The sequence below is a fragment of the Zingiber officinale genome, chromosome 3B (assembly GCF_018446385.1).
Source record: "Zingiber officinale cultivar Zhangliang chromosome 3B, Zo_v1.1, whole genome shotgun sequence".
In the NCBI taxonomy this organism is placed as follows: domain Eukaryota; kingdom Viridiplantae; phylum Streptophyta; class Magnoliopsida; order Zingiberales; family Zingiberaceae; genus Zingiber; species Zingiber officinale.
Window position 1 is genome coordinate 89479781 of NC_055991.1, and position 24592 is coordinate 89504372.

The 24592-nt window shown below is 38.3% G+C and overlaps 1 protein-coding gene and 1 long non-coding RNA gene across 4 annotated transcripts; both read left to right on the top strand.

Moving 5' to 3' along the window:
* The first annotated feature begins 447 nt into the window (after positions 1-447).
* LOC122055008 (RING-H2 finger protein ATL40-like) lies at positions 448-924 on the top strand. The gene has a single exon (XM_042616408.1). The coding sequence runs from the start codon at positions 448-450 to the stop codon at positions 922-924; it is 477 nt and encodes a 158-aa protein (XP_042472342.1).
* Positions 925-18820: 17896 nt separating this feature from the next.
* On the top strand, positions 18821-24153 carry LOC122056745. 3 transcript variants are annotated; one of them, XR_006133376.1, is made up of 6 exons: positions 18821-19182; positions 19266-19652; positions 19721-20578; positions 20661-20792; positions 22414-22438; positions 22529-22560. It is a non-coding gene; the product is annotated as an uncharacterized LOC122056745 (long non-coding RNA). The 3 variants fall into 3 exon arrangements; XR_006133377.1 differs by lacking the exons at positions 22414-22438; positions 22529-22560 and adding an exon at positions 24110-24153; XR_006133375.1 differs by having other exon boundaries at positions 20661-22438; positions 22529-22586.
* The last annotated feature ends 439 nt before the right edge of the window (positions 24154-24592 follow it).

The following is a 24592-nucleotide window of genomic DNA, read 5'->3' on the forward strand; positions in this document are numbered from 1 at the left end:
GTCCTTACCTAATTTAATTAATTATTGTTTTTTTAAAAAAATAATTTGTATATAATTTTTTTTTAATGAGCTGATGCATTAACTCGTCTAATCCTTTTGTCCATCTTAGGTTGAAAATTTCCTGATTTACCATGATACAGGTTGGCCCGCCCCGTTATGGGCCAACCCTGGGCTTTCATTTCTTTCAATAAACCCAGCTCGGTTCTCGATGCGACCGTAGAGGGTCGAATGTTGAGCACATGGCCAAAGTCAAACTTCTAGAAGCAACCAACACCAAAAAGCGCCGAGTAAAAAAGGTAGGCTAGCAGCTAGCATACAATGTAGCCATGAATCACGTGTGGCCCCACGTTGACCCATCCAACCCGCTTCGATTATTGTGTAGGCGTGCGAACGCGTTGAGTATAAATTTATGCTCCATATTCAATATCCAAAGGAGAAGCTATACCGATGACGTTTCCTCTCGTCGTCTTCTGCGTCGCACTGCCATGGCCGGTGGTGCTGCTGGTCAAGACCCTCGCTCGCATCCGCTCCTTCCTCGTCGTCACCCTCGCCGCACAAAGCTCCATCCCCCTTCCTCCTCCGCTGCCTCCCTCGCTCGTCATGGCCAAACTCCCGGTGGTCCAACTCCAGGCCTCCGCCGCAGGCGACGCCTGCGCCTTCTGCTTGGAGAGGCTGCAGCCGCAGGACGAGGTCCGACTGCTCGCCAACTGCCGCCACACCTTCCACCGCGCCTGCACCGACCGCTGGGTCGCCAAGGGCCAGGCCCAGTGCTGCCCGCTATGCCGGTCATACATTTTGCCCCCTCCAGCTGCAGCGCCATCGATGGTGGTTGGAACGTTAACGTACGTGCTGGTCGAGATATACACGCAAGCTAGGGAAGCGATGGAGACGTGCGTGCATGCATGGCGATATGTATGGAGTTAGTTGAAGTGTGAAATCTGGTGTGGTTATACGTCAATAGAACAATTAATAATGGCAGAAATTTCTTTAGAATAAAAGGGATTTGTTGTATTTAATAAATAAAATTAAGTAAGTAAATAAATAAATGTGCTTCGTTGAGAGTGGTTGGAAAATGAGGCATTAATGTAGTTAATTGATTGATTAGATTTCAGTTCGTTTCCAACTGAGCAAAGCATAGGAATATGTTACTGTTGCTATCACAAATTGATATGTGATACACTAGAACAAGAACTAAGTAGACAAGAATCCGCACATTCTATATCATTTCCAACAAAGCAAAGCATAAGGAAAGGATGCTTTTATCAAACTAGAACTCGTTGGAAAACTACATCTGCCCGGTATATTCCGAAAGCCCAAAGAACCATATCCCCAGCAACTTACAATTCTAAACAGCATGTTTCGAAAGCAAACAGGAAACCGAAATCCCTAGAAATCCAAAATCCTCAACAGCATGTTCTGTGAACTAAAGGAAAACCTAAATCAAAGCTCGAACTACTCTTACCACAGGTGAGTAGCAACTTACCGAGGTGTTCTTGGACTTACAACTGAAGAAGGAAGGTTCTAGGGTTTCGGGTGAGCTCTAAATCTCGGCGATTCCTCTATGTCCGCGTCCCTTCTTGACGAGAAGAGCTCGCGGAGTTAGCCACTTGCTGGCCGCCGGAGACGAAGCTAGGGCTTCGTTTTTCTTCGCTCGGGTAGAATCGGCGCCGTCGCACGCAAGGAAGAAGAGAAGGGGGAAGAAATTAGGTCTCGGGAAATTACCTAAGTTCTTTTCTTATAACTAGGGTTTTTATTAAATTCTATACCTTAAATATTTGCCGCTGCCTATCTGATTAGCATCGACCGCTTGCACACTTGGTCAGCCAGATCCGCTTAAGAGTTGGCTTGGCCGGAGGTTGTGAGTTCGAATCTCGACTTGGACATTTTTCTGTTGAAACTTCTTTCGTTTAGTAAAAATACCAAATGACCTCCAAAAATTACATAAAAATACTCTAAAAATTTCTAGAATATTTCTAAGGCATTTTAAATATTTTTAAATTACTTTTAGGACTCGAAATGAGGAAATTTGGATTGTTACAATTCCTCATACCTTATAAAAAGTTCATCCTCGAACTTAGAATAACTCTGGATTTTTCTGTCTCATGTTGTCCTCACGCTCCCACGTAACTTCCTCGTGCTTCTGATTCTGCCAGATGACCTTCACTAGTGGTACTTCTTTGTTCCTTAGTCTCTTAACTTCTCTGTCCACTCTCTGTGTAGGTCTGCTCTCATAGCTAAGATCCTCCTGGATCTGCACTGACGAAGGCTGAATCACTTGGCTAGGGTCGTGGAGACACTTCTTTAGCATGGAGACATGAAATACATTATGTATCGCTGACATGTCTTGTGGTAAGTCCAGCTTGTATGCTACTTTCCCAATCTTTTCTGTGATCAGGTAGGGTCCTACGTAGCGGGGACTTAACTTGCCCTTTTTGCCAAATCTCATCACTCCCTTCATAAGAGCAACCTTGAGAAAGACTAAATCCCCTACTTGGAATTCAAGTGGCCTACGGCGTGTGTCAGCATAACTCTTCTGTCTACTCTGGGCAGTCTCAATCCTCTGTCTGATCTTCTGAATTGCCTGAGTGGTTTCTTCTATTATCTCTGTCTGGATGCCCAGCTCTACTTCCATTTCTTTTCTTTCACTTGCTTCTTGCCAGCAAATGGGTGATATGCACTTCCTGCCATACAACGCCTCATAAGGTGCCATCTTGATGGTGGCCTGATAGCTATTGTTGTAGGCAAACTCAGCTAAGCATAGATACTTGCACCAACTTCCCTTGAAATCAAGCGCACAAGCTCTGAGCATATCTTCTAAAATCTGATTTACTCGCTCTTTCTGTCCATCTGTCTGAGGATGGAAGACTGTGTTGAACTTGAGTTTGGTGCCTAGTGCATTCTGAACACACTCCCAAAAGTGAGAGGTGAAGCGCCCATCTCTATCAGAAATAATAGATTTAGGAACTTCGTGAAGTCTGATCACCTCCTTAACATATAGTTGTGCCAACTGCTCTATAGAGTGTGACACCTTGATGGCTAGAAAATGAGCAGACTTGGTCAATCAGTCCACTATTACCTATATCGCATCATATCCATTTGTAGTTCTTGGAAGACCTGTTATAAAGTCCATGGATATGTCTTCCCACTTCAACTCTGGTATTGGGAGAGGCTGTAGAACTCCTCCTGGTCTCTGGTGCTCTGCTTTGACTCTCTGACATGTCATGCAGGTACTGACATATTTTGCAACATTTTTTTTGACTCCAGACCACCAGAACCTCTGTTTCACGTCTTGGTACATCTTGGTAGAACAAGGATGCATAGAGTAAGGTGTACTATGAGCTTCTTCTAAAATTTTCTTTCTTAGTTCTTCATCATTGGGGACACAAAGGCGGCTCCCTTGATAAAGAATTCCACTATCTGATACTCGAAACTCCGAATTTTCTTCTTTTTGTATCCCTTGCTTGATCTTCTGGATGTTTGGATCTTCACGTTGCTTTCTCTGTATATCTTCAAGCAAGGTAGACTCTAAGGTCAATGCAGAGAGTTGCCCATAAATAATTTCCATTCCAAAATCTGACAACTCCTTCTACAGTGGCAGGGCTAATGATGACAAAGACATCAAGGATGCACTGGATTTTCTGCTTAGTGCATCTTCCACTTTGTTAGCTTTGCCTGGGTGGTATAGGATTTCACAGTCATAGTCTTTGACCAACTCTAGCCACCTGCGATGTCTCATGTTTAAATCTTTCTGGGTGAAGAAATACTTTAAACTCTGATGGTCTGTGAAGATTCTGCACTGGACTCCATACAAGTAGTGTCGCCAAAGTTTCAGTGCAAAGACCACAGCTGCCAGCTCAAGATCATGAGTGGGGTAGTTCTTCTCTTAGTCTTTGAGTTGTCTGGAAGCATAAGCTATAACTTTTCCTTCTTGCATGAGAACAGCTCTTAAGCCCATCTTGGAAGCATCACTGTAGATGTCAAAACTCTTGTCACTCTCTGGAACAGTCAGAATAGGAGCACTGATCAGTCTCTTCTTTAGCTCTTGGAAACTCTGCTCACATTTGTCTGACCATTCAAACTTCTTGTTCTTCCTAGTGAGGGCTGTTAGTGGAGAGGCTATCCTGGAAAAGTCCTCCACGAATTTCCTGTAGTACCCAGCTAAACCAAGGAAGCTTCTGATCTCCCTGGCATTCTTGGGTCTACTCTAGTTGTTGACCGCTTCTATTTTGGTTGGATCCACCTGGATACCTTCTTTAGAAATGATGTGACCTAGAAACGCCACCTGCTCCAACCAAAACTCGCACTTCAAGAATTTAGCATAAAGTTGCTTTTGCTGAAGGATCTGCAGTACTATCCTCAAGTGCGTGTCATGCTCCTCTGGGGTTCTTGAATAGATTAGAATGTCGTCGATGAACACGATGACAAACTTGTCAAGGTATTTTCTGAACACTCTGTTCATTAAGTCCATGAAGACTGCAGGTGCATTAGTCACACCAAATGGCATGACTACAAATTTTTAGTGTCCATATCTGGTCCTGGAAACTGTTCTGGGTATATCACTTTCTTTCACTTTCAGCTAATGGTACCCAGAGCGCAGGTCTATTTTTAGAGAACATTGTTGCCCTCTTTAGCTGATCAAATAGATCATCTATTCTGGGAAGAGGGTACTTGTCCTTAACTATTTCTCTGTTCAGGGTTCTAAAAGCCATGCGCATCCGCATAGATCTGTCTTTCTCCTTAACGAACAACACTGGAGCTCCCCTGGGGGTGAATGACTAGGGTGGATGAAGCCCTTGTCAAGCAGCTCCTGAAGTTGTTCTTGTATCTCTTTTAGCTTTGTTGGAGAAATTTGGTATGGATCTTTTGAAATTGGACCAGTACCATGAACCAACTCAATTTCAAACTCCACTTCTCTGTTGGGAGGTAGTCCAGGTAGCTCTTCTGGAAATACCTCTGGATACTCGCAGACTATCCGAACTTCCTCCTGCTTGGGTCTTTCTTGTTCTTCTGTACTCACAATGAATGCAAGAAAACCAGCACACCCTTTAGCTAACATCTGGTGAGCTGTTAGAGAGGAGAGGAATTTCTGGGTCTTCCTCTTCGGCACTCCCGTGAACTCAAAGGATGGTTCACCTTCTGAATTCTATAAACTCTTTATAATGTTTATTGGTGATCCGTTGGTGGAAGAATTCTTCGTGAAACTCTGTCTCGGAGTCAGTCCAGCTCATCTGATTGACTACTCTCTTGCTCTTAACTCTCTCTTCCACCACATACGAGCATTTCCTGATAGGCAAAAAGAGGCACACTTGACCTTCTCGACTTCTGGCCAGTCAAGAAGTTCCATGGTGCTCTCCAGTGTCTTGAACCAAGCCTGAGCATCCCAAGGCTCAGTCGTGCCTGAGAAACTTTCTGGCTTCAGCTTCAGCCACTGTATCAGGTATGCTTCTTGTCTCCTAGGTGTTGTGACGACTTCCAGGGCGGCTGGTGGGACCTCAGTCACCACTGGAGTCTCCACGTTTTCAGTTCGGGGAGTGGTAGGAACTAACTGCTGATTAGCCATCAGATTGACAATCACTTATTGCTGCTCTGCTACTTGTCTCTGGAGTTGAACAACAACTTCAGAAAGATTAGGCTCTTCATTCTCCTGAGCTCGGTTCTCAGTATGAGTGGTACGGGGATGCCCTCTTCTTGACATCTCGTCATGCAGAGGGAAAACTTGAAATTATCACTATACTTTCTAGATATATCTTACTTAAGCATGATTCTTGACTTTAAACACATATGAGCAGGCACTTCTAAACATTTCTCTATACTGCAAGCACTAAAGGAAAAGTATAAAAAAAAACTTAAATACTTTCTTACTTGAAGACGGCAAGGCTGGTGCTGATGTGTGATGCTGGAGAATAGGAACTGCTCTGATACCAACTTGTAACGACCACACCTCCCTACTACTCTCTAGAGGTGGACGCTACTTTACTACTAACTCTACTTAACCGGTATGATCGAAACCATGAGGAGTCTCTACCGAAAAATTTCGGCAGCATCTCCCCTGTACCGGTGACCATAAACTGAGATACATATATAGTATATATCAGCCACAGGTGGCTGGAACATATATCAAACATCCATGTAATTAAATAAGTGTCAAACACCAACATATCTACTTATTAAACAGAACTCATCTCAGCATATAATCTAAAACCAGAATAATGTTTAATGGCATGAAATGTAAGATACAATCTCAAATATTTATTAACCACTAAAACACGAAAACTCAATAACATCCCAAGTCTCTCCCATAGTCCTGGCATCACACACCATCCGCACCACCTTGTCGCCTTCCTTTGCATATCTTTTCCTTGCCTTTATCTGCAGTAAGAGGAAATGCAAACTATAAGCAAAATTGCATAGTAAGCGCTATCTAACTCACAAAAAACTTGAATATGCATGTATACAAGAAGAAACAAAAAACTGAATGCTTTATAAGAAAACATATATAGCTGCTCATATTAAAAGTGCTAAAATTAGGAAATAAATCTGCTCATGTATAATCCATAGCAAAGCGCTAAAATCTGCATACACTTGATGTACAAGGATAAAACTGCATGCTGGAAGATAAGGCTAATCATGCTCAATAAACTAATCAGGAAATAATAAAACTAATACTGCATGCTTCGAATTAAAAGAAACTAAACTTGCTGACTCTAAACATAAGTGAAGCTTGTTTTATTTGTTTCAAAACTTATACTTTAATACTTCAAAATAATAATCAACTTCTCTTGGGCCCAGGCTAAGTACCAAAGCGCGCTCCCTAATAGAGACTGTGGTAGCTAGTCACAAGTCCTACGAGGGTAAAGACTTTGGTCTTACCAGGGCCAAGACCTTGGAATTGGTCACCTGGATTTGTTTAACGACAATCATGGAAGTCTGGTACTAGCATCTTCAAAGTAAAATATCTTAATTACTTCTTCTTTAAATGTCTTGACATTTTAACAAGCACCTTGTGTGCCAAAATCCCTAAAGTCTTGACTTTGGGATCTACTTAAGGCCTTGGCCTTTTTCTTTCTTTTCTTTATCTTTCTTATACTTGTTAATACCTCTAATAAAAGGATGTCTCATACAAGATTGATCTCAAATACTTTAACAAACCAAAATTGAATACTTAACAAACTAAAGTTTAATGCTATAACAACTGAAACTGCTGAGCTTGGGAAGTTCCAAAACCGCAGTTTAAACAAAAATAAATCTGCATACTTTGTCTAACAAGATTCTGAAATGCTAAACAAATCAAAATTTGCATACAATACTTATCAAATTCTGCAAGCAATACTTATAAAAATCTGCATACCATTCAAGCTTAAACTAAATCTAAAACTTGTTGGAATTAAAACATATACTAAACTTATTCACAGCTAAGCTTTTATAAGGTAATCGAAATCTTTTAACCATGCTTCAACAGAATTGCAAAGGAAACCAAAAGACAAACCACAGCATGCTACTAGAAATCAGAAGCAAATCACGCATGCTATTCTTAACCTCTTCCAAATCCTAATTCTGTACATAAAGCACCCATCTTTAACCAAATCTTCAACCTAGCAAAGCCTAAGGAAAAGTTACTGTTGCTATCAAAGGTTAATTCGTGATATACTAAAACGTGCACTCAATAGATCTACACATGCTGAATTGTTTCCAACCGAGCAAAGCATAGGAACATGTTACTGCTGCTATCACAAATTGATACGTGATACACTAGAACAAGAACTAAGTAGACAAGAATCTGCACATTCTATATCATTTCCAACAAAACAAAGCATAAGGAAAGGATGCTTCTATCAAACTAGAACTCGCTGGAAAACTACATCTGTCCAGTATATTCCGAAAACCCAAAGAACCATATCCCTAGCAATCTACAATTCTAAACAACATGTTTCGAAAGCAAACAGGAAACTGAAATCCCTAGAAATCCTAAATCCTCAACAGCTTGTTCTGTGAACTAAAAGAAAACCTAAATCAATGCTCAAACTACTCTTGCCGTAGGTGAGTAGCAACTTACCGAGGTGTTCTTGGACTTACAACCGAAGAAGGAAGGTTCTAGGGTTTCGGGTGAGCTCCAAATCTCGGCGATTCCTCTGTGTCTGAGTCCCTTCTTGACAAGAAGAGCTCAGATCCGAGAAGAGTTCGTGGAGTTAGCCACTCGCCGGCCACCGGAGACGAAGCTAGGGCTTCGTTTTTCTTCGCTCAGGCAGAATCGGCGCCGTCGCACGTGAGGAAGAAGAGAAGGGGGAAGAAATTAAGTCTCGGGATATTACCTAAGTTCTTTTCTTATAACTAGGGTTTTTATTAAATGCTATACCTTAAATATTTGTCCCTGCCTATCTTATCAGCATCGATCACTTGCACACTTGGTCAGCCGGATTCGCTTAATAATTGGCTAGGCCGGAGGTCGCGGGTTCGAATCTCGGCTTGGACATTTTTTTGTCGAAACTTCTTTCGTTTAGTAAAAATACCAAACGACCTCCAAAAATTGCATAAAAATACTTTAAAAATTTCTAAAAATCTTTAGAATATTTCTAAGGTATTTTAAATATTTTTAAATTACTTTTAGGACTCAAAATGAGGAAATTTGGGTTGTTACATCCATTTCCTTAAGTAGTATGTTATTTTGTTCCTTGGACTTGCTTAATTTTTAAACAAACATTTTATAATTTTAAGTAAATTTGATTTAGAAGAAAAAGTTATCATATCAAGACCTTTAGAAACAAATACGGTCCGTGACTTCTCTCAGACTCGACGTCAGATTCAAATTCATACTCTTCCTCGAACTCCGAATCTTCATTTCTTGATACAAAAGCAAGATGACTTGTGTTCTTCGGTTCTTCCGTGTTGAATTCCTCGGAAGAAGATTCTCCCCAAATCGCTTGGAGGGTTTTTTTTCTTCTTGTGGATTTTGTCTTCTCCTCCTGATTTGGACACTCGTGTTTGTAATGGCCCTTCTTATTACATCCATAGAACATTACTTCTTTTTTTGGTTCTGGTTGATTGTACTTTCTTCATTCTTCTTTTGAACTTCCTCTTAGTGAACATTCTTCTGACCATGTTCACCAATTCTTCTTCGTTTATTGAGTTTGAGTCTAACTCACTTTCAGGTTCACTTTTTGTTCTGGATTTTGTCTCTTTGCTTGGTCCTGCATATAAGACAATTCCTTTCTCAGCTTAACTTAAATTAGACTGTTCATGCAATTCTAATTCAAAAAAGAGTTCATCTAACATAATATTTGAAAGGTCTCTAGAGACTTTGTAAGCATCTACTATTGATGCCCATAAAGCATTTCGAGGGAAGGCATTCAAGGCATACCTTATCGTGTCACGGTTTTTCAGGTGATGACCGATTAAGTGGAGGACGTTGAGAATGTCTATGAGTCGTGCATAAAGTTAGGTGGCAGTTTCTTTGAGAAGCATTTTGATATTGAATAAGTTATTTAGTAGGAAATCTCTTTTCATTACCTTAGAGTCATATATTCCTTCATGTAATTTTACCAGGAGATCACAAAGTTCTTTCACATTCTCATAGGATCTGACTCAGTTTAATTCCTCCATGGTTAGGCCGCACTGGATGGTATTTATGACTTTGTAGTTCATTTGTGTCTTTTTGATCATTGGAGGAGTCCAATCTTCAAGATTTATGGTCTTTCCATCTACCATTGGTGGTGTGTATCCCTTCAGTATAGTAAACTAGAGCTCGATGTCAGACTTGAAGTAGCACTCCATTTTATTCTTCTAGTGGCTAAAGTTGTCTCCCTTGAATAGTGGGGGGCGGACTGTGTTGTAACCCTCTTAGTATGAGTTCGACATTCTTTTTCTTGCACAAAAAGAATTAGAAGGTTTCCAAGACTTTCATCTTGAGATTAGCAGTGCGAGATAAAGAATAAAAGAAGATTATCTAAGATTAAAGAAAAATTCTTTAAAGAAATAGAAAATGTTTTTGAAATTTGCTCGAAAAACTGTTAAGTTACTTCAGAGCAACCTCGCTCTAAATCAATTAAAGGATCAAAAAAATGATAGGGGGTGAATATTGTTCATTTAAAAAACTTTTATCTTTTATCAAAGTAAGAAATGGAATAAAAATAAAAGTAATGTAAGTGACTCATTTTGTTACTTGGTTCAGAGCTTATGTTGACTCCTACTCCAAGACCCAGGATCATTGATCATACCATTGAAAAATTAACTATAATCCTTCTTCCCAAAACCTTCAGAAAAAGTATTTCGTACAATGAAAAGAATGATAGTAACACACCACTATCTTCTTGTAAATAATACAAACTTGAATGTAAAGTATACTAACAAAGAGTAAAAGATGATGCTCGTCGGCACTTCTTAGCATAGCAACTTGCATGTGTAGTTTGAGATGCAGAACAGCAGAAGCATGAGAAGAGGGTTGCATAGAAAAAGATGTTTTGTTGACTTGAATCTCATGGTTTTTTTATAAGCTTCATTAGGTCTACTGAAAAGACGTTCGATCGACTGATCCTTTCAGTTGACCGATCTCCCTATTAGCAACTTTCCTTCTTCATCAACATTTGATCGATGCCTCATTAATTGCATTTATTGTTCAGTCGACCGATCCTTGGGTTCGGTCGACCAATTAGCCTGCTTTCTATCTTAGCAGAGATTCGATCTTCTTCATCATTAATGTCTTTAATTGTTCGGTCGACTGATCCTTGGGTTCAGTCGACTGAGCCACCTGAATTCCAAGTTTGCCAAGATTTAATCTTCTAGGTTGTTTACCAAAATGGGTTCGGTTGAATGATCATTATGTTTGGTCGACCGATCCGCCTTGAATACCAAATGTGCTATACTCGATCTAAACTCTATGCCATGTTGATTGGTTCGGTTATCTGAACCTCTTGTTTTGTCGATCGATTCTTCAAAATCTACAAAACAAAGTTAGATGCACAATATATAAAAGATATCCCTATAAGATAAAGTTAGCACAGAGATATGATACATGAGTAATAATAGACCGTAAAATCAGTCTTGATTTTAACTTGGAAACCACTTAGTTTCTTCAATTGGATCAATGACCTAGGGTGTGTCCCTTCTCAGGACATGACCTATCTGTCACTCCTTTCCAGACTTATTTACCTCAATCTACCTGCCAAACATCGGGTCCTCCAGACTTATTTGGACTTCTGCTTAGCATCATATCAGCTCACTAAGGCTTCCTCTCAATATTAGGTCCTCCAAACCTATCGACTCCAACTGTCAGGTGTTAGGTTCTCGACTCACTTGGACTTCCTGGCTAGCTTCCACGATCTGCTAAGACTTTCATATCTAGCCGCAACTAGGGCTTTTCCGATTGAGTAAATAGCCTGCACACTTAGTTAATTTATCATATCACAATAAGATTTAACTTGAACATTTGGCAACATCAAAACTCAGGTTCGATGCTGGTGCACTCTACATTAACAAAAACTTGAAACAAGGGATATAAATTGTTAACAACTCTGATTTTACTTGTTATCCACCTCCTTGAGGTGACTAATCTAAGAATATACTCCTCACTCTCTTCTTCCACTATGAACTTCTCCTTCTTAGACCTTCCAGAGGTGGATAAACCTCTTACAAGCTTAAGCACAAGAATACAAAAAGAAACAAGAAAACAAAGATAAATACAATAAAAAATGACTATACAATCAAAACCTTACTTGCTTGATCTCTTGTAGTTTGGAAACACCTCTTGTTGGTCTGGAAATGTAGCATCACTATTCTCCAAAAACCCCCAAGAACTAACCCTCAAAAACTCATTAAAATCCCTTCTTTAAAGCCTTTAGGTCGGGGTTGATTTTTACCTATTAGTCAACTGATCTTTGATTGATATGGTTTCTGACCGTTGAACCACCTCAAAGCTTTCTAAAACCTGTATGATTTTATTGATTATTCAAATACAGTTGACTATTGTAATCTATCATTCGACTTATCTGATTAGTTGAATCGAACAAATGAATCTAACTCACTTTTGTTCAACTTTGATCAGCTTCAGTTGACTGATTTCATCAATCAAATTGAATCAAGTAAATCTAACTCACTTTTGTTCAATTTCTGAATTCATCAATCGACTTATATCAACCATCAGTCGATTAATATCATCAGTTGAGTCAAAGAATCGAATCAACTTACTTCCATTTGGTGTCTAAATCCATATAGTCAACTGATGCATAAGTTTTACAAACATAGATCTTTGAATGAGCTTTGTTTTACAACAAAACTTGTCTCGTTCTGATATCTGAGTCAAAAGTTATGACCTTTAAAAGTTTGCTCTATCAGGACTTCCTTGTTTCATGTCAACTCCCTATTGGACTTCCAACTGCCAAGTGTTTAGGCAACCATGACCCACTTAGACTTTCTATATTGTGCCAAGTGTTTAACCCTCAACTGACCCACTTTGAACTTAACCTAATTCCCAACTAGGTTTGCCTAGTTCCCAACTATGTCTTCCACCATCTAGCCTAGTTAGGACTTTCATTGCCTAGTTCTCAACTAGGTCTTACACTACCTAGCCCCGGTAGGACTTCCATTGCCTATTCTCAACCAGATCTTTTATTGACAAGTTCTCAACTAGGTCTTCTACCGCCTAGTCCCACTAAGACTTCCATTGCCTAATTCTCAACTAGGTCTTCCATTGCCTTGCCCCGCTAGAACTTCCATTACCTAGTTTCTAACTAGGTCTTTCACTATCTAGCTCAACTAGAACTTCCATTGTCCAATTCTCAACCAAAACTTCCTTTTGTCTAGTCTCACTAGGACTTACATTGCATATTGATCAAACATCAAAATCCCAACTCGAGTTAACTTGATCTTGATCAACCTTGACATAAGGTCGATTGCACCAACACATTTGGTGAAATGACATCGAAGCATGGAGGAGCGGATAGCTGAGTTGGAGAGCCAACCAACTCAATGAAACCCATCAAAATGCGGGGTCACTAAGGCTCTGGTAGTGACAGATAAAGTCAAGATTGAAGAGGTCATGGCTTAACAAGCTAGGGAGAAGGTAGAAGTATAAATGGAGAAGTGGCAGAAAAGGGCTAGGGTGCATTCTGATAGAGTTTGACAACTACCCTAGTCCTAAACCCATGTACAACTCTTGACGAGTCATCTAAGGAAGCTTAAGCCACTTTCCAAACTTCTGAGGAGTTTGCCAAGCAAGTTTGGGAGGAGATACTTCAAGTCCAACAGGAGTTGGTCTCGTAAGAGGTGAAGATTGCCACCTTGGAGGGTCAGCAACTACAGCTTCAATCTAATCTTCACACTGAGATCTTAGCTAAGGAGAGGTTAGAGATGCAACTAGCTAAAGCGAAGGGAAAAGAGGTTGAGCTGAGTTCTTAACTGAAGGTGGAAAAGGCTAAGATAACTTCTGATTTGGAGATGGACAAGGCCAAGATGGCGGACTATCGAGTGAGTGAAGAAAACCATTGGAAGGACCAAAAGAAAGATTTTTTAGCCGCTGAAGAATTCGATGACTTGCTTACGTAGAGAATAAACAAAATGCTGAAGTATAGGTTTAAAGGCATTATCTTCTAGTTCGTTAGGTCAAAGCTAATCCCGAGGGGGAGTGATCTGTCATTCTTGGACCTGAAGAAAGCCTAGGCTAAGTTGCCCGACTCCAAAAAGGCCAACTGATCTCGTCTCCTTTCTCCCGCGTTGCCTCCTACTTTAGTTTTTTGGAAACTTGTCTTTATTTTAGATATCTATGTGTCATTTCCCATTGTACTGACTTTCTATAAAAAAACTTACTATGAATAGATGTTACTTTTTGAAACTTACTTCACGTACATGTGCTAATTTTTGAAGTTTGTCTTGTGTGTATGTGTTGAATGTCAGCTTCTGTGGTATATCTGAGTGAGGAATGAGTGAGGTAGGAATTAAGTCAATGGCCTTTCCTAGGGAGTCTAAGCAAGAAATGACTGAGAGCTATACTGAGTAATATGATTGCCTTTTACTTGTCATGTTTGCTTTGAGGAGCATTGATCAGTGAGTGACCTGATAGAGAGTTGCGAACAGAGCTTGCTGTAAAACTAAGCGCCTCATTCAGGATTTGTCATTCCAAGCATAGTATAGGCTAAGTTGCTAGCTCGAAGTTAGGAATTTCAAGCTTGTCATAAGACTAAGATAGAGAGGATATTGACAACTAAGGACAAGATATGGATGATGTAGGGATTCGAGCCTGAGACATGGATGTAGGCAACTAAGGCCAAGTCTCAGTAGTTATCGTATCTCTAGGCAAGCTCCGTTCCTTAGGCTAAGTCACTAGTGTGAGGTTAGGTTTTAAAATTTATACAACTTAAGTCTCAATTTACCAGAGATAAAGGGCACTTATTGAATTGAAATTACATAAAATTAATTTCAGACTTATCTGTCGAGATTACCTAAGCTGATAATATCAAGCTATCAAGTAGGGAAGGATGAGATACTCAAGGTTGAGCCTATCATAGGGTTGAATCACTAGCACAATGTTAGGCTTTTGAGCTTGTCATAAGGTGGAACCATTAGCGAGTCGGACTAAGAGGGTAGGTAGAGTCTCAATCACTAATGCTATTAGTGAGTGGGTTCAAGAGGGCAGACTAAGTTTGTTTGTGCAATCGACCTCCAAGATTTTAATGTCCGATAAATATGTTTAATAAAGCTTAATTAAGGGAAGTCCTAGTTATAGTTAGGCAAGAAAAATCTCAGTAGATCATGGAAGCAATGTAGAAGGATTTGATAGGTCTGGAGGACTCGATATTGAATCTCTGGTGGGTCAATCCAATACTGAGTCTTGGTGAGTAAAGACAGGTGGAGAAACCCCTTGGGGGAGATAACCTTAGGTTTTAGTGAGTGAATTCAGATGGAGAAAATCCTAGGGGGAGGTAACTTTAATTAACAGGAAGTCTTGGAGGAGTGAACTCCAAGCAAGGTTGATAGGATGGTTTCCATTCGACACCGTGTAGTCGACCGAACCAGCGGATCTTGGTAAATCTAACTATAGTTTTACTATAGTATTTTCTATTACTATTATTATTGTTGTCTAATGTAGTATTTCAGGAAAAAACCATAGTGGATCAGGGATAAGACACTGAGTAAGCAAGTCCAAAAAGGTAAACAACTGGAGAGGAGCGACGGTGAAGGCCATGTTCCGGAAAAGAACAACCTAAGGTCACTAATCTAACTGAAGAAACCAGGAAGGTTTCTAAGTTGAGATCAAGATAGTATTACTATCAATTACTACTCATGCATCATATAACTATGCTAACCTTTGTTTTGTAGGGATATATTTTGTTTAACTCTATTTTACAGGAACCGGTTTGATCGATTGACCGAACCCATGGATCGATTGACCGAACCAGGTTAATACAGAATAGAGATCAGATTAAGTTGAAGCAAAGAAGGAAGTCAAGTTGATTGGTCAATCAAACCCAAGGATCGGTCGACCGAACGATTACCGCATTAATGAAGACTTAATGGTGTATCTCGACAAATAGGGAAACTATACTATTTGGTTGACCAAACAAGTTGATCAGTCGATAGAATAATAAATGCTATTAATGTAGCCATGATTGGATCTGGACAAAGATGGAAAGCTGATGGTTCAGTCGACCGATAGAGGGATCGATCGACCGAAAGGATCAGTTGATTGAACGTCTTTTCGGTCGACTGAACCATGCTTATAAAAGCGCAGCTTGAGGTCCAAGGCATGTAGAAGTTTTCAGTTCTTCTCTGTGCTAAGTCTTTGTTCGTGTTACTGCTCTGCTACTCATCATCAAGCAAGCTACTGCTCCAACCAAGTACCAATGATCTTCATCGCTATTCTTTTCGATATATTTGTATTTAGCTTTCACTATACTTAATGTCATATAATATAGTAGGTTGTTACTATCTTATAATTTCATTGTATGAATTGCTTCTTTCTGAAGGTTTTGGAAATAAAAATTATAGTGAATTGCCTAACAATATGATTAAGGATCGTGGGTCTTAGAGTAGGAGTCGAGATAAGCTCCGAACTAAATAACTACCCGAGTCACTTGTCTTTCTTTTGTTATTCTATTTTCTGCTGCTTATTCTGATTGGTTTTACATTACTAAAATAAAAAGTTTTTCAGAAGCGATATTCACTGTTAGTTAGAGCCCTAGAGCCAATCATATGATGACTGTTGTATGGACTCATTGTATATATATATATATATATATATATAAAGGCATTTGTTTTTGGTTATTATACTTATTTGTATTGGTGCCAAATAACTAAGTATAATAGCGTCCTTGAGTAGAAGTTTCTTATCTATATCAATCGATTGGTTGAATCGATAGTGAGATGATATAGAGAACACTACTCTTAATCACTCCTAGTCAAGTATTAACATTCAGGGACAATGTTAATGCGACGAGACTAGCATGTAGGTCAACTCGATGACTTGATCTCACAAGTCATGGATAGAGAGATATCAAGTTGACACATGAGTATGCATTGGAGAATGTATACTGAATGACCCGCCATGAGAAAGTATCATGGATCATTATATGAGTGACATATACTTTCTCATGTGGCTATTAGTATGACTATTAGTCCTTGGACTTGAAGTCACCATGGTTCCCTACATAAGGAGTTGCACACTTTGGCTTCGTCAAACGTCACCCGTAACTGGGTGGACTATAAAGGCAATTACTGGGTATGTAACAAATTATGCGGAGGGATGTGAGTGATGTAGATGGGATTTATCTCTCCTATATAACGGGAGTGACATCATTATTCTTGATAGAGTGAGACCACTAACTGCATGGCCATGCCCAAATAAGTCAATATGAGATGTTGAGCTCATTTGATTGAGTGAGTTTACTTGGAGTTCAAGATTTAGATTGATTAGAGGATGACAGGGTCTATGCCTCACATTGATCAATCTAGATGTCAAGGATAGAAGTGCACTTGTCATATATTGTGAGGAATCACAATTAGTAGTCACAAGGTGATGTTGGATCTCAACATTCTTGTAACTTGGGTAGTGATGATGTGTTGCTAGATACCGCTCATTACTTATGCTTCTAAAAGGGTTTAGGAGTATTGCCAACGTTACAAGAGCCTATAGGGTCACACACAAAGGGCAATTAGATGGAGATTAGGTTTATTTGATGAACCAAGAGGATTAGGTTCATGTGATGAATCAAATTGGATTAAGAGTAATCCAAAGTAAACTAATTGAGTTGGACTCAATTTGGTTCATGTGTTAAATGAGTCTAATTTGGACTTAGACTCATTGAGTCAATTTAATTCAATGAATAGAGATTCATTAAATTAAAATTGACTTGAACCAATGGTTAGATTTGATCAACCATGGGAGAGAAGTGGTCAAGTTTGACTTGACTTGAGAGGAAGATGAAAGGTCAAGTTTGACTTGGCCATTGCCACCTCATTTGTGAGTTGGCATTAAGTGGGCTAATGATGATATGCCACATCATCAAGATTAGCACATGTGTGTGCCACATCATGAGGGAGATCAAGAGTTGTGACTCTTGATATCGCATGGGGTTTAAAAGCCCCTTCTTGAAGTGGTCGACCACTTTAACACAAGTGAGAGTTTCATTTTGCTTTGTGTAACCTCCTTCTTCTTCCTCTCTACCTTTCTTCTCTCCCTCTCCTCCACCATTGCTGATCCTCTAAGGTTGCTAGCACATTTTTAGAGGTTCTCTCCATCGATTTGTTCGTGTGGATAGACATAGAGGGTTGTACACTTGACAACTTTGAGATCCGGCGAACCTTGGACGAGCGGGATACGCGAAGGACTTTGCTACAAAGGTATAGTCTCTTCCTTGTAGATCTAGTGTAGATCTAAGCTAGAAAACATGTAAACGAAGTTTTTACAAAATTTTATAACTTCGCACGGATCCGGTGGCATGAGATTCGGGGTTTCCGCAATGCAAGAAGCGATTTTTGCGGTCCGAAAAACTCAACATTCACGCCCCTTTATCGCTTTCTATCGATCCTTCAGAGTCTCGGTCGTTAGCGTGATGCTAGGTTTTTCGAGCCTATCATAAGATGAAACTATTAGCTAGTGGGGCTAAGAGGGTAGACAAAGTCTCAATCGTTAGTGCGATGCTAGGTTTTCTGAGCCTGTCATAAGGTGGGGCTAAGAGGGCAGGCTGAGTCTTGATCACTAGCACAATACTAGTATTTCAAGCCTATTGTAAGGTGGAGTCATTAGAGTGTGGGACTAAGAGGTCAGGCTAAGTCTCAACTGCTAGCACAAGGCTCTGAGCCTATATTAAAGTAGAACCATTAGCGAGTTGGGCTAAGAGAGGGTAGGCTAAGTCTCAATCTCTAGCATGATGCTAGGTTTTTTGAGTTAGTCGTAAGGTAGAGCCATTAGTGGGTGGAGCTAACACTATAAGAAAAACCCTCATAGACATTGGTGAAACAACAGTGATTTTAAGCAAATTTCGATGTTTTTGAGTATTTTACATCGGTTTTTCCAAAAATCGGTGTCTATGAGCGCAGATTTTCACTTATAGACATCAATTTTTTTAGCCGATGTCTATGAGCGTCTTTTTTTCGTTAATAGACATCAATTTTAACAGCGATTTTTAAAACTCAGTATCTATGATAACTTCCTTCTTCTATCTACAAAATCGGATAGTAAAAAACTGTTGTTAAAAGTGGTGTTAATGAACTAAAATAAAATAATTTAATTTTTCCACCAATACTTAGCCAAAATTTGTAACACTTCACTCTTCCCTCCAAACCTAAACATATATCGCGCCGTCCACCGTATACCGTCGCAACGCCACCACCGCTTTCCTCCTCACTGCTGGTCGTTCGGTCATCTCTCTCAACTTCATCTCCCTCTTTCCCTTCCTAGATCGAATCCCTTCCTCTCCCAATCAGGATCAACACACAATGCCCTTGCTTCTTTGTCCAACCACACCGCATCTCCTCCAACTCACGATCAGGAAATTTGCAACCACAAAATTTCCTCCCGGTGTTCTTGTCTTATCAAGATCTCACGTCGTCCCCCTTTCATTTTTTTTGTTCACCTAAACTTCCCCTCGCAGCTTCTCCTTTCCTCTCCACAACACAGATCTTCTTCTATCATCAATAAGGGGGTCGTCGATGAGGAGGCTAGCGACAAGGAGGCTGCGAGCGTCGACTGCATGAGAGGTGGTCGTTGCCTCACCTCCTCCATCTACTCTGTGCTCAATGATCTCAAGAGAGGTGACATCGCTTCTTCTTCTATGAAATAGGATTCTGGAGTTGCTCTCGCACGGTCTGGAGAAGGTGATGAAGTACGTGCTGGTGACAGGGGGAGTGGTGAGTGGGCTAGGGAAAGGGGTGATGACGAGCTGCATCAGAGTCCTCCTCAAGTCGTGAGGAGTCCAAGTCACCCTTATTAAAATCGGTGCTTGCCTCGATTCCACCCCGTTTATGTTCCAAACTGTGGTTTTCTTTCATGTTTCTAATGCCATTTCTTTGCCTTGATTCCACCTTTAATAAAACCTCATGTTGTGCTTTTATGTTCCCATAAGTGGTAAGGGAAGAGAGGGGTCCTTATAGAGATCCTCAGCATCCATATTTTTTATGAAGAAGATGATGTGTGGATGGCTCCCGGATTCGTCAATCAATTTTATGATGTAAGACAAATATTGGCTTGTCTTTGCCAGATAAAGCGTTGGGAGATATTGATAAATATTATGGATAGGTTCCAAATTACTGGAAGACATATGTTGAAGAAGTAGATCAGAAAAGAGGGGATGTGGCTGAACTCTTTCTGTAAAGCACCTCTAAGACTTCCTATGCCTGCTGAGCTTTAATATTGGTGGGAGAAAGGTTTTAGTTTCTTTCTTTATTTATGTCATTGCCACAGTTTTGACATTGATGTTCCTAATCCTTTGTGCATCACCCATTAGTCACATTTGTCGGTTGCAATGTATGCTCTTGATAAGTCTTCATAAGCTCAATACTGTTAGTTTTTTTTCCTTTCTTTATTTTCTTGTATACTTTATATGAATTGTTTTAATAGTTTGTGTAACTTTTGCTTGCTATTTCATGCATACTCTAAAATAAGCTGTTAGGTTGGAAGGCTTTTGGGCACTCGTCATGCTGCCTTTGGAAATCCTATCCTTGTTTCTTCATTTTTTGTTTCTATCGGGAGAGTAAGCGTTTATTTAAATCTTCAGTTTTCTTTTGTCAATTTAAACATAAGCTCCTTCCTTTATTTGTTTCGAGGTCATGTTTGTTGTACTAAAATGGAAAATTTATTATGTTGTCCCCTCTGTAATAGACAAAGATAGGATTATAGGAAAACTACATATACTCAATTTGTCACATATTCTGCTTAGTTTTGGATTGAAAGAGTTCTGGACTTGTATTTACATACAAGAGTGACTAATTAATAACTGATTCTTAAACTCAGATTAATGCAGCTGAAGTGAGCTACAAAGAGAGCTTAGATATATTTGATGCCACTAGGGACAAAGGCTTGCTGCCTAATGTTATCAAGAGGTTGCCCATGTTTAAGCTAAGTTATGATGAGATCATTAATTCATGTGGGAGGAATGTATGTTGTGCCGTCTACTTTCAAGTACTCTTTTTTTAGTTTAGAATTTCTTCTTTTTTCATAATTTTGTTTGTTTTCATAGGATTTCATTGATGGAGATACTGCAAGGATGATGTCGATGTGTAACCACATTTTCCATGTGGTGTGCATTGATGTGTGGCTTGTGAAGCATGATTCCTGCCCTACTTGTAGACAAGAGGTTCTGCAATTTGAGGTTTCTTGGGTGGATTCTCTCTCTCTTTTCTGAATAAAACATTACATAATCTTGAGAAAGAAAAAAATACTTTTAAGGCTTCGAATGGGAGGATGAATGAAAATTAATAGATGGATGAACAAATGAATATTATTTAGTTTATGTTTTTCCATCTGGTATCCCGATCTATTAGATACATGCTTAGTCGAGATTAACTCTTCATTCAAAATCTAACAGATGTTGTGAAGTGATACTTGATTGCAAAAGTAGGCATCTATCAAAATTAAACACTGAAGAAACTATGGAGCACAAGCATAAGATGCTTTCACTTACTAAGAAAAAGTTCATTTATTTGCTAAAAAGATGGTGCATGCAATGGCATCAATGGATGCATTTTTGCATCCTCTTTTTGATGAACATAATTCAAGAAAGAGAGGAAGAAAGAAGAATGACACAGAAGAATATTATGAGGTTTTCTTCCTATTATTTTTTATTATGAGGTTTTCTTCCTATTATTTTATCCTAAAAAGAATAACAAGCATGTAAATGAAAATGACTTCATTTTGCAAGAAAACATTGCACAAGAAGCTGATTTAAGCAACAATGGTAATTCCTTAAGTAGTGCATCTGCGATCCAAAATCAAAATGACCAAATTATCAAGTACATTCTCGACATGCTAGAATTGTGAATCAAACTAACACAAGATTATATTTGATGAACATCTTGGCACCGTTGGCACTTTTTTATATCTACTGAAAAATATTTTTTGTATCTTGATTCTATAAAATGTTGTATCTCTAACTCATATGTAGTATCTTGTAGATGAGAATTACGATTTATCTTGTACACGGTACTCAATTTTTGCAAATTAAACTATGAGGTTAGAATATATACATATATATATATATATAGTCTTTTTCGAACATAAGTTAGAATTTTAAAGTCTAAACTACTTCATGCTAATAGCCTTTTCACAATCATTTAATTCCTTCCTTCCTGAATCTTCAGATATGTTGATTTAGATAAATCTCTTTAGATTGCTTAATTCTCTATTTGGTGTTGTTCATTGTTCTTATTCTTTGGTATTGAGGGTTAGTTGTGCACATTTCATTAGCTTTGGAGTATGCAAATTTCAACAGTTTCCTTGAATCAATGGTTTATAGGGAAAATAAGCTTGTCTAGAATATTATGTATTTCTATCCTCTTAATCTATTGATCGGGTTTTAAGGATTGATTGGCTGGCCAACAGACATTGATATTATATGTAGTATAGTTGTATACTTATGAGGGCATATATGTTAGTGAGATGGTGTTAACCTATACTTGATGGAAATCACTCCCTAGTAGAGGAGTAGTGTATTTTACTAGACTTTTCTCTTCGGATCAACCCATAGGATAACTTGATCTTGTTCCCGTTATTTATTATATATGTGATGATACTATGGAATTAGTTAAGATATTAATAATAGATGACTAGTATTCTCTTAATGAGATTGGTTGACTAGTATTTTGGAGACCTAATGTCTATTTTCTGCCTATATTTTAGTAGAATTATATTATAGTATAGGATACTGAGTATCAAATGTCTATATGAAAAGTATTTTTCACCTTCATATTTTGATATAATGGTTCACTTAACAGCCCATCTCGTGCGTGAGGTCAACATGTAAGTTTTTTTACTTCTTTTCTTACCTTTGTTGAAACATGGATGTACTTTGATGTGGCAATACAATTCCCATGGGTTATATGCATGAAGGGCCTTGAAAATGTATAATGCGGAGGTAGGAAGAAAAGGGAAAAACAACCAACATGGGTAGTTGTCAAGGTATGTCCCTTTTATTAGCAACTGTTTCACTATCCTCGAAGGAGTTATTCCAATATTTCTTTTCTAACATAGGCTCCTCAACAACTGGATACGGAGCAATGTGGTTTTTATATCATGCGATATATGAAAGATATAATTAAAAATTTTGGAGTTGACTACAAGGATTCACTTCCAGCAATGGTAATAATATAATATCTTCCATTTTGTATATAAGCCCTAAAGAAATTTTGTTGCATTTTCCAACACTGCTTCAGTATCATAATTGATTTGATATAAGACAAACTCATATTTGATTTGATTGATTATGAACTTCTCTTAGCTTTTCCCTCATTATATCAGATCTTGTTGCTGATATGCTTTTCCCCTAGTGCTTGATGTGTTTCTATGTAGTCTTTGAACTTCTCTTATGTGAGATGAACAAGTAGATAGATCCCTTTTAGATATTTGTTGCTCCAGTTGTTGCGCTTGGGGTTTATGATCTGATCTTTCATTTGATTTCCTCTAGTTCTACAAAGTTTATGTCTGGTTGAAAGAACAGTCTTGAATTTGTCGAGTTTGTTCTTAGAAATGATTTCATAAGCCTAGCTCAAAGAGGATAAAGTTTGAAATTCGTGTTGACTAGTTTGCATTTTAGCTATTTTCCCCTTGAAATAAAAACTTGTTTTGATGTTATTGTATCATTGGAAATCATATAAATGAATTGATGTTACTCATCTTTATTACTGCTGAGGAATTTATTTACTTTCCATGTACTCTTAGTGATAAAAGTGAATTTAATATTTGCAAACTAAAAGTGAATTTATTTAATTTCCATGTACTCTTAGTGATAAACAGTTATATCATTTGGGTCGACTACTAATGAATTGAATTTGAAAGATTAAAATTGTTGTTTATGTAGTTGGATTCTTTTAAATTTTAATCAAGGTGATTTAGCCCCTGTCAATGATATGTCATCAGCCAATATGGTTTAGGCATCATAGTTAATTATCTTGGAATACAACTAAGTTTATAGTCGAACAAAATACATATAGCCCCTCTAGCTGATGACCAAAACTATAAATCTTGTAAGAATATCCATATCAGCAATAATTCTAGTGAAAAAAGGCTTATAGTTCAGTATTCAACTTGTGAAGAATTGGTGTTTAATACTAAGGTTATAAATTGCATATATTTCAACAAATAACCTTTTTTATAGTGTTTTAGATATTCAGACTCGGTGAAATTTGTTTTTGTTTGTATCTTTCTACTTGTACATACTGTAAGTCATAGATAAGTATTGATTAATTAAATTGCAACTATGAGAAAACTTCATTGTAATAATTTCTTGTTTGGATTATATTAAGTTCCCAGGAATGATAGATCTATCACTATATGATGTGGTTGAGATAATTGATGAACGTTTCTCTTTTTAAGCATTTCAATTAGTCATCTTGTTACCTGGTGCTCTTACTACTTTTTCAACTATGATTTTTGGTCTTTGTTTACTAATATATTATTTATGTATTTTTATAGTTTACAAATCTCAAGTACTCCAGAGTTGAAATTGATGAAGTGCGGTTTGAGTGGGCTGAATGTATGCTAGATTACATTTGAGTAGGAAAGATATTTGATTTTTGAAAACTTTGGATGATGCATGCATTTGCATGGAATGTAAATTGCGGATACTACCCTGATGTTGTAAAAAGAATATTTGTGTATTTTATGGATATTGACTTGATGTGTACAATATCTATTACCTTTTGATGTTGTTAGAAGAATATTTGTGTAATTTGTGGATACGGGCTTGATGTGCGCAATATCTATTATCTTTTTATGTTGTAAGAATAATATTTATGTGTTGGTTACATGGACATTGACTTAGTGTGTTTAGATACACCGATGTATAGTAATATTAACTAAATTTTGTACTATTAAAATGTTGTATAATATCGATTTTTCACTATTTCGAAAATCAAATCGGTGTCATTAAACAATACTGATATTACATCGGTTTTC

Bases quoted from the DNA above. Each gene is read 5' to 3' on its own strand.
- LOC122055008 (XM_042616408.1), top strand. From the start codon at position 448: ATGACGTTTCCTCTCGTCGTCTTCTGCGTCGCACTGCCATGGCCGGTG.